The following is a 15,829-nucleotide window of genomic DNA, read 5'->3' on the forward strand; positions in this document are numbered from 1 at the left end:
AATCCAGTGTACAGTACAGAACCCAGTGTGCAGTACAGAACCCAGTGTGCAGTACAGGATCCAGTGTGCAGTACAGAATCCAGTGTGCAGTACAGGATCCAGTGTACAGTACAGAATCCAGTGTGCAGTACAGGATCCAGTGTACAGTACAGAACCCAGTGTACAGTACAGAACCCAGTGTACAGTACAGAATCCAGTGTACAGTACAGAACCCAGTGTGCAGTACAGAACCCAGTGTGCAGTACAGAATCCAGTGTGCAGTACAGGATCCAGTGTACAGTACAGAACCCAGTGTGCAGTACAGAATCCAGTGTGCAGTACAGAACCCAGTGTGCAGTACAGAATCCAGTGTGCAGTACAGGATCCAGTGTACAGTACAGAACCCAGTGTGCAGTACAGAATCCAGTGTGCAGTACAGGATCCAGTGTACAGTACAGAATCCAGTGTACAGCACAGAACCCAGTGTGCAGTACAGAATCCAGTGTGCAGTACAGAACCCAGTGTGCAGGTTTGGGCCAGGTGGGAACACCCAGGTGCCTCCACTAAGGGGGCTGGTTTGACACTGTACCTTGCAATACCGTGGATCTCTCGCATCATACTGCAGTGCTCTGATGCAGGGTTTGGGAACCCCTTTGGGGAGTGCTTTGATAAGCCATCTCTTTAAATATGGAAATTCCAGTAACTGCTCAATATCTTGGAAGCTGGCATGAGATGGTGTGCTCAGCTTCAGACAGACTGTTGAGTATGCTACTACTAATAAATGAGAAGCGTTTATTAAATGGGAAGAAAAGTTCTTCATTTCCCAGCTTTGTGACTTTTTTCTATTCTAAGTATCCATCTTCTTTGAAAATGTTCTACTTTCTAAATTAATTCTATTAATTATGGACAAGCCTTTTTTTTGAAGCAAAAGAACTGCTGAATGATATGGGCTCACATTTGCACCAATTTCTTCTGTTCAAGGAAGTTTAGTTTCACTGAGTTTATAGGTGAGTTACAAATCCAAAAGAGAATAACACCTTTTGCTGTATCTTAGTCTCTAATGCTGTTAGTTACTGGGTTTGGAATTGAACAAAAAATCAGAGCCTGTGGTTCGTGGCCATTCTGCAGAACTTGTTAGAGGCCAGCTAATTTATTTTGAAATTTTGTTAGGATAGGATGCAGACTGTAGTCTTCTTACAGGTTTTGAACAAAAGCTTGAAAAATAAGCTTTGTCTAGGATAGTTATTTCCAGATATATTATTCTATCTGTTTTCTCACTTTTTTCCACCCACAATATCCAGTAAGAAAAGGAAACTGCAGTTTGCACATTGTGATAAATTAGCCAATATATCTAGAAAACAATGAACATTAAGGCTTACAGGCTTCTAATGTAGGAATTTTTTCCACTGGATTGAGCTTTCAGGGCCTGCAGCAGCACCAAGAAGATTCTCATATCTCCCTGTTTGTCACAGTTTAGCCCCAGTTGGTGACTAAGTATCATACAGCAGCTGTTCAGGTCCTTTCTGCATCCTCAGTAGGATGGAGGGGAAAATCAGGAGTGATACTAATACTGATAGCAATTGTGAACAAAAAGAGGGAGGAAGAGAAAAAGGGAGAGACAGAGATACAGGGAAAGAAAAATAAGTGATACAATACAATTCCTCACTGCCTACTGACTGATGCCAAACCCATTCCCAAGGCATGATAAATCTGTCTTCCTGGTAATCCCTGTCAGTTTATAGTCTGGCCATGACATTCCATGCTATGGATTATCCATTCGGCCAGACTGGGTCAGCTGTCCTGGCATGCTTCCTCCCAGCTTTTTGTGCTCACTGACAGAGCCTGGGAAACTGAAAATTCATGAGTTAGGGTAAACATCACTTAGCAAACAAGACATCAGTGTGTTGTCAACATAATTCCCATACTAAATCCAAAACAGAGCACTGTGTCAGCTACTATGAAGAAAATTAACTCTCTCATAGCCAAAATCAGAACACTGATATTTTGTGTAAAATATCCTGTTCTAACCATGAGCTTCATTTAGGTAGACCTGAAGGACTTACTCTTGTCTCACTGATTCTGTGCTACTTTTGTTTTTTTATTGTTCCTGTTGGAATACCAGAGTAGTGAAGAATCATCATGGAGATCACACCATGTCTTGCAATTCCCCAAAAACAAAATAAGTTTTTGCATTGCAAAACAATAAAAGTGTCTAATGTAAATCCAGCTACTGGCTGAGCAAAAAAAGAGGCAAGTTTGTCTGCCTACTTCTCAATGGTCACAAATCCACTCTTTTTCTATGCCAACCAGCATAAATTGACTGGGTGGCCCTAGAAATCTTGGACCATGCTTTTATACATTGTTTTTGCTAATGAAATATAATTGTATCATCAGATTGTCTGCGTCTATGTATGCAATCTGTTCCATTTACCCTTGCCAAATGGCTTTTTGGTTAAAATATTGATGGCCAAATTTTATAGAAGTTTGGGAAATGCACTTAACTTTCCTAAAAGTTGTGTTCAGAGAGGAACTTGGGCAACCTGGGCAGAATACTAAGACTAAATATCTCCTTTAAGTGAACAAGGTTGGAATGTGCTCATTAGGTACAAACTAGGAGAGCCACAGGGAAGATGGTAATTTTTAAAGTAAGCTTTTCTCCCTACCAGAACAGTTTCAATTGCAGTTCATACATTTTTAAACACTATGGGGTCTAATTATAAAATGCTGATTTTCTAGAAACTAGACTTTGCTTATTTTGCATATTATGGGAAAAAAATATTTAACCATGAAACTGAAAGTTAAACTTAGATATGAAGATATGCATAAGGATCTTCCTCTCTCCTGTACTCCTGAGAGTTGTCAGTAAGTACTGTAATCATAGAACGAAACTGTGAATGTAGCTACCTCATTATCACTCCATGCACTTCAGAAATTCTTATAGTTTTTATGCTTTTCTTTATCCAATCAAAGTATTTGACAGCTAGCAAACCAGTCAAAATGTATAATAATGAAAAATACTTTTTTACTAAATATTGTAAGGTCAAGATAACATCAAGAACAAAATCTGCTTGTTTTATTGTCATGCTATGAATGGATGATAGAAAATATCTTACTGATTACTAAAAATCACACAATAATTTAAGCCCTTATAAGAAATTTGGCACTTGATATTTTCTTTTCAGACATATAAATGCTTGTCAGCAGCTTAATGTTGCCAGAAGAGTAAGGAATAACTTATAAACTCGCTAGAATGTTGAAGGATAGCATTTTCTGTCTTCTGAAATAATATCTCATAGTGAATTTTAAATAATAGGGTTACACAACATTTAATACATATTCTGTCATAAGCTTTTACTAAAAAAAAAAAAGTCCATATCTTCTCAGTAAATATTTTCTTTCTCGGTAAATATATCCCTAACTTAAGTTTGAAAGGTCAATAAAGTGCTCTCAGTAAATCTATGTGCTTCTAAGTGTTGCTCTGACAATCCATCAATATGAAAGTAATTATACTGACTGGCAGAAAGAGACTCATGAGGGTTAAGATTATATACCATTTCTTAATATTTTCATGGAAAATGAACTTTAAAAATACCTCCTCTCTTCTAATATCTAGGTTAATAAAAATAAATTATAGGTTAGAGATATACATATATTCAATTTTGGTGAAAGAGTCTTGTTTAATGGTGGTATCCAATAAATATTATTTCCCTGAAACCTAAACAACTTTACTTAACAAACAGGAGAAAAATGTTGCTGTACTGTTTTAATCATGGGACATGCATAACTTTTACCATTTGAAGATTTTGGCTTGCTGTGTATGCAAATATTTTTAGTTGAATAATATTTATATAATTATTTCATAACTTTATGAACCTTTGGCACTTCATGGCCTCAGCAAGACACTTAGCACTCCTATGAAGTCCCATTGCTCAAACAAGCTTCATGTAGTGAATGATCAATATCTAGAACAAAAAAAATAAATTAAAATGCACTCAGATAAGCTTTGAATTTTTTCAGGTTTCACCACTAATAACAAAATTTCTGTTTCAATATCTACCTAAAATTACACTCGCTGAATATGTGGATGTAGTTGCAAGAAAAAATCAAACAACTTTCTATATAAGACCTTATTATTTTACTACAAATTTTCTCACAGAGAATGTTTTAGCATTCAGCATTATATACAAATTGTCATACTACATAATTTTAAAGCCTTTATTAAAGACAAAGGGAGTAAGACAAGAAGGCAAGTATTATTAAGATTCCCCACCACAGGGGAATTTCAATATTTCAGGAGATGTTCTTCCATAGCTATCCCTTGAAAGACATATAAAAATATATTTTACATGTAAAAAATACCTCTTAATGCTGATATATGAAAACCTTATTTAACGCTGTGTTTGCACCAAATCAAGAACACTTCAGCTTTCTTTCAGTACTGGTGTAATCTTGATTGTTCATGTCTGCATAAGGAAGACAATCATCAAGGTGACTGAAATACGAAAGTCCATTATAGTATTTGGGGAATTAGGAAATGCCTATTATCATAGAGCCAGTGTTAATTTAAATTCAATCTGTACATTAATACTAGTGTAATATTTATTTTTAGTTTGTCTTAGATTTAGAAATCTCCTTAAGAGGTCCAGTCTGTAGATGCCTGGTGGTAGGAGTATGAATAGAGAGGAAAAGGAAAGAGATGTACTTGTTAGTTATAGCTTGGCAGCTTCAATCAAACTAATACACAGGAGAAAAGAGAGACTTGAGAGGTTACTTCAAGAGAAGACAGTTCCATAAAATCTATTAAAATCATTTTAAAGCTGAAGCAGTACTGTCTCATTTTGAGTGCACTATCATTCAGATTTAAGGTCAGGACAAAAACAGTCAATTACAAGAACATGGCTTTCGCTTACAGGTCTGATTCATGTTTTTAATTTCTTTTCATTTCTAAGTTTTTCATGTCCAATACTCTTATTATCCTTGTTGATAAAGATCTGAAAGTTAGTTCAAAACTACCTGTTAAAAGGAAGACATTGTATTGTGTATTTGGATTAGATCTAAAGAAAGGGATGTTCCAAATTCTTTCCCTTTTTTTCACCAGCTATGATAATGTTTACAATACAATTATCCTGGTTCAGTTTCTTCTTTACATTGTCTTGTATTTTTTTATTTTGGTGTTGAATATGCTTTATCCAATGAGTTTCTTAAATCACTATTCATAGTAGATATTCAATTCTCTCAGCATATGAGGAGCTGATATGTTTCTAGATTTGCTACATCCTTCCTGGCTTAAGAATGCAGGAGTGACCATCCATTCAGTTTTCAAGACTGTGTGCCTAGCATCAGACTACTGCTGGAGTCAGTGCAGCAACACTGCAAAATTATATATTTTCACGTCATAGAGTACTTCCTAGAGATAAATATTTCAACATTGTATTTGAACAGGTACCATCTTCCATAGTTTTATGCAAGATGTTTTATGGATGAGATAAATGTTTATTTTAAAGTTCCCAAAGTAATTTGAGACTATATTTATAGTTTGAACTTTATTAAATGTTTATGAAATTCTCTTAACAGGAGAGGTGCTATGCAGTAGCTAACCTTGTTAGTGCAAGATTTACTTTAATTCATCTGTTGCAGAAGTAGCAGTGACAAAACAGTATTTAGTAATGAATATAACTACATCATTTAAATACACACACACTTCATATGAGGCACACTTGGCCATGAGACATAGCAAAGTGCCATCTAATTTATTAAGGTTTGCAGCCATCAAACTTCCATATCTACTTTTAACACAGATATCTGTGTCTATCTACCTTAAAATGGTTGAGTTTCCCTCAAGACCTTACACCTCTTTTGATATTTTGTCACCTGTAAACATTTCTCTTTGTTCAAAGTTTCTGAATGTGCAGTACTTCTGTCTGAGATGAAATGTGTTACCTAGATTGTGAGTATGATACATATCCTTTCTGTGAGTGTACATTAGTCACCTATCTGCTGTTTTTTTGGAAATATACAGGGCAAAAATGTGACTTCTTAGCAGAAGTGAAAAAGGTCCAATATTTTCTGAAAAACTTGCATATGCATTTGGTCCATGCAATTGCAATATGTTCATGGGATGAGTTCAGTGATTCTTGGAAGCATCAGGCATGGTTCCTGGTTCTTTTCCATGTTCATGTACTTTTCATAGCTCCATAGTCACTTGAAGAGCCCTGGTGCAGCATGTAACAACCCTGTGCTACACTTGCTCTCATGAAGTGGTAGAATAACCAGGAAGCCATACTGTTAATCCATGCAATGGTTTAACAGAAATATTTATTTAAAAATTCATGGTGTTATTAATCATTTATTATTTCTGCTATGATTTATTCATATGCAATTATGCTTCTTTGTTTCTAGGTCTTTGGTTTTTACTGTGTGCATTTGCATTCTTTAATAAATTTAAAATGAAAATGCCTCAAAACAAAATTTATGAATATACATGTGATAGCAGTATGGGTCTCTCAGATTCTCTTGAAACTACAGTTTGAATAGTAGAATCATAGAATGATAGAATGGTGTGGGTTGGAAAAGACTTTAAAGATTATCTCATTCCAATCTCCCTGTCATGGACAGGGCTACCTTCCACTACTCCAGGTTGCTCGGGCCCCATCCAGCCTGGCCTTGAATACTCACAGGGATGAGATATCCAGAGTTTCTCTGAACAGTCTGTTCCTGTGACTCACCACCCTGACAGTAAAGAATATTTCCTGACATCTAAACTAAACCTATCTTCTGTTACTCTAAAACCATTCCTCCTTGTCCTCTTGCAAAAAGGTCTCTCTGATCTCCTTGTAGGCTCTCTTTAGACTAGGGAATGTGCTATAAGTTCTGCTTACAGCCTTCTCCAGGCTGAGCAACCCTAACTGAGTCTGTCTTCATAAGTCCCCTCCTCATCTTTGTGGCCTCCTCTGGACTTGCTCCAGCAGGACCCTGCCCATCTCGTGCAGAGGGCCCCGCAGCTGGATGCAGCACTCCAGGTGAAGCCTCATGACAGGGGAGTAGAGGGGAAAAATCACTTCTTTTGACCTGCTAGTTACACTTCTTTAGGTGCAGGAGAAAAGGACAAGTATTTGTGTGAATTAATTTCTATAAATAAAAAGAATCAACTAAATTTAGAGAAATAAGAATTATGGGACCCCATTGCTGTTGCAAAGCAGCTTTTATGAAAATTTTCTGCTCAGTTTTCTTTAGGATACTTTCAATTGTAAATATTATTCTCTTTACTTGACAGAAATTAGAGAGATCAAATGACAGCTTGCCTAAGATCATTGAGAAACTCAGTAACAGACACCAGAGTAAAATTCCCAGGTTATCCAACATCTTGTATAACATTTTGCCAACATATTCTATTTTATACATGAACCTGTACAGGGAAGGAGAAGGGCCAAATACTGTTTCTGCATGTGATGCTGCAGAGCATACAGCAAGAGTACCCTACACAATCCAATTCCCCAACAAAATATATGTGCAAAGCACATCAACCTGATCTGGCTTTTTGAAACTTCATCGAAAAACACTATACAAAACAAGATCTTTTAAACACAATACAGGGCAAAAGTTATACCTGGTACCAGTGAGGTTTTCTTGCAGGAAAAGATGATAGAACTGCCCCTAAAAAGATTACACATGAACAGTATAACCCAGTGTAAAATGATGAGGCTTCCTGAATCTTTTTTTTTTTAAGTAACTGTCAGTCACCTGATAGTCCCTCTGGTACATTTCTGGTACATACACTTCATTTCTCCTCTTGCTTAACAGAACAGCAACCAATAATAAATTTTCATCATCCTTAAATATATTTTCTTTCAATTTCAGTGAACTACTATTATCTTTGAGGAACTGAAAGCTACCAAACATTTCAGAAAAAAAATCTAAAACGGTGCTAATTTATGACTTTGATCTCACTCCATATTTTTCAGGCTATCTGACTGCAGCCCTTCCATAATAAATGCCACCTTGAACTTGTGATCTTAGGAAGTGAGTGCATGAACATAAAAAGTGTAGAAGGTGTTCACCAGCGCTGTCTTTGTGAAACACCTGGAGCAAAATTCACAGAATCAAAAATGGGTTTGAACGAACTCTTCTTAATTGCAGCAGTGCTGCTTCAACAGGGAATGAGATAAACAGGAACACAGAAAATTTAAATTTTACATCAGAGTTCTTTACTCAAAGGCAAAATATAGTAAAGTTTATTTAACTTTGAAATGTTCACATTTTAAATAGATTAAATTCTATCACCTAATACTGCTTATAAAACATGCCAGTTATAAATATATTCCTGCTTTCTGTAGGAAAGTTAGAATGAGGTGGTATTTAATCAAGTTTCAATACTCCTAATTTGTCTTAAGAGAAACCAATTGCAGATGGTATGATTTTTTTCTGCTTAGCATTATAACCTTTTTAAGATGCAAGGAAGCTTGGCTTTTTCGTCATGTCTTGTCCCAAGATTTAAAGATGTCTTAACACTGCAATACTTCAGTCTTGTCCTAATAGTAATTCTTACTCTTAAAAATGTTTCATTCCCTAACCTGCTTCTTTTACAATCCAAAGTATGAGTTTTACTGCCCAGAAGAGATAAGGTAATATATTTTCTTTGTACTAACAGTGAATTTGATGACATCTATTTTAAGTAAGTGAAAATATTAAACGTCTTCTGAGTGAATTTCTAAGTAGACTGAAGTACTCCATCTAGCCATGATGGCCAAAATTGGCCAACATCAGTACCCAAGCTTTGAAAGGATGTTACATAACAGGAAAAAGGAAAAATTCATCTCATATTCAACCAGTCTTTATTGAAACTGCCAACATAAAACTAAATAATGTGCTTTGTCTTTTTTGTGTGTGTGCAACTGTGTTTTTTTTATTTGAAAAATGAAGTCACATCTTTCTCAAGATACAACAAACAACATAGTTATATGAGTGTTTGTTTTCACTTCTCATTGCATGGGAGTAAGCAATGTAGAAATGTATATAACATTATGAATATGAAACTCACAACCATCATTTCTGCCTCTCTTATGTTGTGTGTCTAAGAAACTATCACCAAAAAAAGTCGGATGCATTTCTGCTATGGTCACTTTTATACTGCTGTTCCCTCATTTTGCCCAGTTGTTTGGGGTTTTAAACTCCAGTTTTGCCTAACTCAGTTTAAACCAATTTAGGAATAAATAGAATTAAAATTAGGAGTCAGATTTCAGGGGAATTAGTCCAATTTACATTATGTGTTGCTCTGAAATGAAGTACAGTGTGTCTGGAATTTTCAAGCAGCAGAAAGAAACATGTGAAGTAAGGTTTATTGTCCTTGTTACCTAATCCATTTTCTTCATTGTCTGAAAATCCAGCAGGAGTGCAGTGATATAAATTTTCTAAATACCGGTTCACTTGGCACATATACTCACTGTTCTCAAATACTAAGAAAACATTCTTGTCAGCTCATCAGGTGGGGGGCTAAAAATATTAAGACTGCTTAAGAGACTAAGCAATGTTTCAGCTTGCTGTCAGCTAATGTGTTTAATGCATAAAAAAATAGCCAGCACCATTAGTTAAGTGGAAGTCTTGGTCACAACACAAAAAATTGATGAACAACCTCTACCACCACCTCAGCACAGTGCTTAGTGGCTGCTTCAAGATAGCACATATTCTTTTGGATGACTTAATCACATCTTCCTTCAAGTTCAAGGATGAGTGGTTATTAACCCTTGTGTTCTCACAACATTTTCAAAGTAGAATTTGACTGAATAAAATTAGTGCCACTTTGATTACTAAGGATAGGATATAAGACTTATACAACACTTTCTGTTGAAAATTTAAACAGAAAAGAGTGTGCTGACCTTTAGAATTTTATAAGATTATGTTTAAGAAGCACGGATTCCCTTAGTCTTGAACAAGCTGATTTCTCAAGTCCCAAAATACTAAATGTAATAAGAAAGCAAATAAAAGCAGAAATTTCACTGAACACGTATATCCCCTTCCAAACATCATTTCATTTGAATAGAATTATTAATTTTCATAGCTTTTGAAATAACCTTTTTTTAAAAATAGAATTGTTTTTAAATAGCAGGAGAATAAGGAATAATTTATGATGGAAAGAAGTAACTGATGGAAAAAGGGTATAAGATTTCATGAACATGAATATTGTGCAAATGAGTATTAACTGAAAGTTGTCATCACCTGATATTTGTTCACCAGTCTGTGTAAAAAGGTATTCTGAGTCCCATGGGAATTTGGGGATCATATGCAGCACAGAAGGCAATAATTAGCATCATTGTTGACAATCCCAAAGACTGAATAGAGACACAGTATAATTTAACTTTTATCCCTAAAGATTTTGTTCCTTCATGTCAGAGTTTAGTCAGACTGAAAGAGCAGCCAAAGGAAATATTTTTTTTATCTGGTGCTCATACAATTCTTGCTCTTTGCAACAAAGCAAACATTTCAGCTTCCAGAGCCAGCAAATTAAGCAGTGCTTACAAACATAATACTTCCAAATAAAATTGGAATCCAGCTTAGATAACACCAGCAGATAACAAATCTATGCTTTTAAAAGAAAAATAAGCTTTAGGCATTGACAAAAGTAGAAGTGGAGCAAAAAGCAATATTCCTCTGTATCCTTTGTCACACCTTTAACTGAACTAGAACTATATCCTTAGTGAAATTTGTCTGTGCATGAAGGTTTTTCACACCACAAAACTCAAAGTATAGATATCTGTCAAGGACACTAACAGATCTTTCTCTAACTTTTTTTTCTTTTTCTATTTTTGGTTGCTTACTCTTTCTAATGAGAGCAAACTCTTTTGTAGGGAATGTAAGTCAATAATAAAAGATTTTCTTTGGGAGAAAAACACTGCAAGAAAAGTCATTCACTAGCCATGAGTAGGCTGGCAAGGTTATCATGTGGTAGATAAATTAATTTGATGACATGCTTAATAATGCAGATTTTATGGATATAAGATATGCCTCTTAATGTTTGCTACAGGGGACAAGAATCAACCTACTGTGCAAAATTGTCAATGAATTCATTGGGCCTGGCAGATACCATGAATTTCACAGAAATTTAGTTTTTGAAAACACTAAGTAATTGAAGCTTAATCCTCGGAACTACAATGGAGGACTTTTGTCCTGTATTTACTATGTTTACTGTAAGTTGGAGTAGATACACTGTCTGATTATTGATGTGGTATATTTCTTATTCTAGGTTCTATCCTTAGGGGCTGATGTTCTACCAGAATATAAACTCCAGACACCTCGCATCAACAAGTTTACTATATTGCACTATAGTCCTTTCAAAGCCGTCTGGGACTGGCTCATTTTGCTGCTGGTCATATACACCGCCATATTCACCCCCTACTCTGCTGCCTTCCTTCTGAATGACACTGAGGATCGGAAGAGGAGAGAGTGTGGATATTCCTGCAGCCCACTGAATGTTGTAGATTTAATTGTGGATATTATGTTTATCATTGACATTCTAATAAACTTCAGAACAACATATGTAAACCAGAATGAAGAAGTGGTAAGTGATCCAGCAAAAATAGCAATTCACTACTTCAAAGGCTGGTTCCTAATTGACATGGTTGCTGCAATACCTTTTGACCTGCTGATTTTTGGCTCTGGCTCTGAAGAGGTAAGCCTAAATGAATAAGAAATCTTAAATCTTAAATCTTAATCTATTACTTCACGATTGTATTCTGTGTATCCTAAAATACTCTTTGCTTGTCATTTAATAGGCTGCTTAGCATTTCCATCGCATCTTTTAAAGTTAAACTAAGATTAAATCTTCCTTTGTAGAATAACGTACAGTATTAGCTTTCATTGACAAGAGAAAACATTGAATGATTCAGCTAGTGTTTTTCAGTTATACCATATGTGATACTGTCTTTAGAAATAATAAATATATTGTGTATGAATGACCTAGTCAGATGGTTTTATATAAGAACTGCTGCTTTGATTTGTCACTTACTTTTTAAAAATTGCCCATGATGCATGCCCATGATATTTGCATTGCATCATTAAAATAATTTTTCTCTGTTAAAATGTTTAGATCAGACATTTACTTAGCAGAAAATAGATTAGTTTTAGCATAAACTATACTAGTTATCAATTTTATCAAGTTGTCAATTTTATCAAGAATATGGACTATCAAAAGAAGGAAAAATATTACCTTGACAGATATGATCTATCTACACAATTGAGTAAAAAATACTGTTCAATATGTCCATCCAAAATTGGCCCAAAGGTAGAAAAATATATGCTATATTCTGGATTCCTGACCCAGTCCTTCCAAATTATTTTATTTAATTTAAGAAGGGAGAATTTTCTTTAAATTAGAGAGTTGGGTTCGACTTTTCTGCGATGCATAGAATGCAGGAATTTTTTTTTTAAAGCAGCAAACCAAGCGAAAGGTAAATGAATATTCTAGAAAAATATAAGATAAAACAATGCACTAAAAATAAATGTTATTAAGGAAAGCAATAAGAAGAGAGAGAGTAGTATAAAGGACAGAGGGAACATATTAATAGTTCTCTTACCAGAAGAGAATTTTTTTATTCAGAAGATGACTAAAAATCCCAGAGATTTAAGAGAAAATTTGATCACCTTTTGCATTTATTATCTGTGGCAGCCGTCCATCTCTCTGCAGATAACTTTTTCTGTGGTTTTGAAAGCACACAGACATGTGAAAGACAAACATTTTCATAATGGCATTACTTCTAACTCAGACTACAACATTCCTCTTCAGGCATGGTCTTCATCCCTTTCTGATCATTTATCACCTGTCATTTTCACTTGTCACTGAAAAATTATTTTCAGCAATTAGAAGTGTGGAACATAAAGGATAACAACAAGGGATCAGTTTCAAAGTTCATTGAAGGAGTGCCCCTGAACATCATTCTTCCACACCTCCCCTGCTACAGATGTTCTTAAGAGTAAAGTTCCAGGTGCTAAAGTCACGCTAAAGGGATGACTTTAACATAAGATAACATTACAGATTAGAGTAAAAAACAAGTGCATTCTTGCAAATGAGTAGACAAATATAAAAATGTGAACGTTTAAACAGAAATTATTGGACCATGTAATGACTTTTTCACTATTGCAGATATAAGTAAATTGATTCTTAATTCCCTCAAAATCTAGTAATTGACCAGTTTCTCTATCTGAAAAAGCTGGTTTGTTTATCTAAGCAGCAATGATGCTATATAGACTATGTTCCATTCACTGTGCCATCATAGCTTCCCTCTCTCATTCATGGTATTGAATATGTCAATCACTTTTCTAAGCTGCTACTTACTGCAGTTTTTCTTCCTACATTGCTAACAATAATATTTCACCAATGATCCTTTTCTCACAGTTTAGCAAGAAGAGGCAAATGTAAAACCAACAGAATGGAGTATTTTTCATTTAATAGAATTTTTTCAGTCATAAGGGTTATCTTCTTTGTGAAATAGCTCTTTTTTGTTATCTAGAGATTCTTCAAAGAAGATCCCCAATGAAAAATTGTATTGAATAGTCTTTTTGTTAAACAACATAAGCTCTAAAGAGAGCTCCATGTGTGCTCATGCAGCTTTAAAACACCTTGATATCAAATGGAGTCTTCAAAGGGCAGGAGATAATAATCCAAATACCACATACGGGACTATCCAAATGCTTCTATTTGAGCTGTACTTTTTCAACCGTTAAAAAGCAAGAGAGTTAGACTGTTAACTTTCCAGTTTCTAAAACAGAGTAATAATGTGATTTTAAATTATTTTTTTCTGCTCAATGAGACTCAAAATTATGATGGTTGGTAGTAAATAATTCTCTCTTTATTCTGTATGTGTGGTAAAAGTTAGGTTAAAAAAAAAAAAAATTAGGTTTTCCTGATACTTGGGAAGATAACGAGTAGATGGAGACGAAAGAAGAGAAAAGATTTTGATGTGATTATCCAACTACTCTTGAACTTTAGTCCAGCAGATAGGTATGATGAAAACAGAGAAGCAAGTAACCCAGAGAAGAGAGCAGCATCTATCAGATTGGTATTTGTAGACATTAATTGCTTGCACCAGATGCAGCGAGGTAACTGATAGAGTAGGACCCCTGCCTCCTTGAATGCTGTGCTGATCAAAGTTTTCCAGCACACCAACAAAATTACACTACATGAGATGTATTTCTGAAGCCAAGAACTTCTGTCTCTGGCCAAGTGACGCATGGGAGCTGTGCTGTTGCTATATCAAGGCTACATCTGGGCTGAGAAGTAGACAGTATGTAAGGCACATCAAAACCTGTGGGCCATACTTTTCACCTCTACGGACAGCTCTATTTTAGTGTTAAAGCCTCTCTGCTGTGTTAAAGAAAATTAAAACAGGATGGGTTTCTTGATGTTTTAAGCATATCTAGTCTCATTCATGTTCATTTTACCCTTGGAGAGGTTAAGTTTTCTTGTGTTATATACCTTCCACATACTCCAGAGCTCAAACTGATGTATCCAAGTATAGGATTGACACTGAGGATGAATAATATTAGCAAGTTTTATCTTAAGAAAGTGATGGAACAGTGTTGACATATTGTAGATTTACAATCTACCATCTGATCTATTTAAGAATTGCGGTCTCTTGCATGATATAGAGATATGACTACATCTGTAATAGAATGTTTCAAACATCCCACTAAAAACAATTATAGCTTTTCTTAAAGGATCATAAATATAGAAGCCTGATCTACCTTACAAAAAAAAACAACAAAAAAAAAAAACCCGAATCACACAATATTCACATGCTTCTGAATCTCTGCCTAGGCATAGCATTTTGAAGGGTGTGGTCTTCCAGACTATTGAGGTCACTAACCTTTATGTGGTAAGGAGAAATTCACTCTGAAGTTATTATTTGGGGTGTTAAATTGAACTAAGGGTTCCCATACATTATTCTCTTGCTCATTTACTGAGAAAATATGAACTATTTATTGAGTTGTCCACTGAGAAATGCAGCCAAGAAAGACTCTTGTTTGTTCCAAAAGCTTTGGGGTTTTACTCAGGAACATGGTAAATGCAAGGATTTAATAAAACATAAAAGCTAGTCTAGTACCTGTTGCAAGAAAGATTTAATGTGATGCATACTACTGCCTGAGTGGTTTGTGAGGCTTGGAAAACTTTTCCTTTTAAGTTTCATGTAATATACATGCATGTTAATGAAAAAAGAAACCAAACCAAATGAAAAACAAAACAAAACAAAACCAACCAAACAAAAAACTTAGAAATGTGTGCACTCTTGGCATTTAATGAATACTTTAATATATGTTCAGATTTAATGCAAGGAAAAAAGGCAGCAGAGGGGTTTTTTAAATCCAGTTATTCCTCTTTACAATGCTGTCCATTCCATTTACAAGGAATTAGCAAGTATGAAAATTATTTACTAATTGAAATTTGAAAACTTGCATTAATAGCCTCTAGATTCCTTTTAAAAGATCAGAGCCTCAAAGAGGCTGCAATGGACAATAGCAGAAGGCAGCACTAAAGATCTTGAAATACTTTCCTGCTTAGAACTGCTCCATTTATTTTTCTAATGGTGTACTACTTTTTTTACTGGGCGTTGCCACTACACCTGTCAAATGCAAAAAGTTTCATTTGGAGTAACTTTTCAGCGATGTTCTGTTCATCTTTGTGCTTTGTGCTTCATCTTTGCTCACCTGCCAATACAAACAGGAGGAGTCTTGTAGATACGCTCTTTGGGACACTTCTGCCCTATTACTTCTTTTTTCTAGAATATGTGAGCCAGAGTATTGCAAGGAGTTTCTAAGTTAGGATCAAACACAGTCACAGAGCTTTGTTCAAAAACACCTGCGT

The 15,829-nt window shown here is 35.2% G+C and overlaps 1 protein-coding gene across 1 annotated transcript in view; it reads left to right on the top strand.

Annotated features, from left to right (window-relative positions):
* Positions 1–15,829, top strand: part of KCNH7 (potassium voltage-gated channel subfamily H member 7) — a 201,408-nt gene that overhangs the window by 148,720 nt on the left and 36,859 nt on the right. Inside the window, exon 9 of the mRNA XM_056496789.1 lies at positions 11,216–11,641. Coding sequence (XP_056352764.1) covers positions 11,216–11,641 — 426 coding nt within the window. The remainder of the gene's footprint in view (positions 1–11,215; positions 11,642–15,829) is intronic.

Source organism: Oenanthe melanoleuca, chromosome 7 (assembly GCF_029582105.1).
Source record: "Oenanthe melanoleuca isolate GR-GAL-2019-014 chromosome 7, OMel1.0, whole genome shotgun sequence".
NCBI lineage: Eukaryota > Metazoa > Chordata > Aves > Passeriformes > Muscicapidae > Oenanthe > Oenanthe melanoleuca.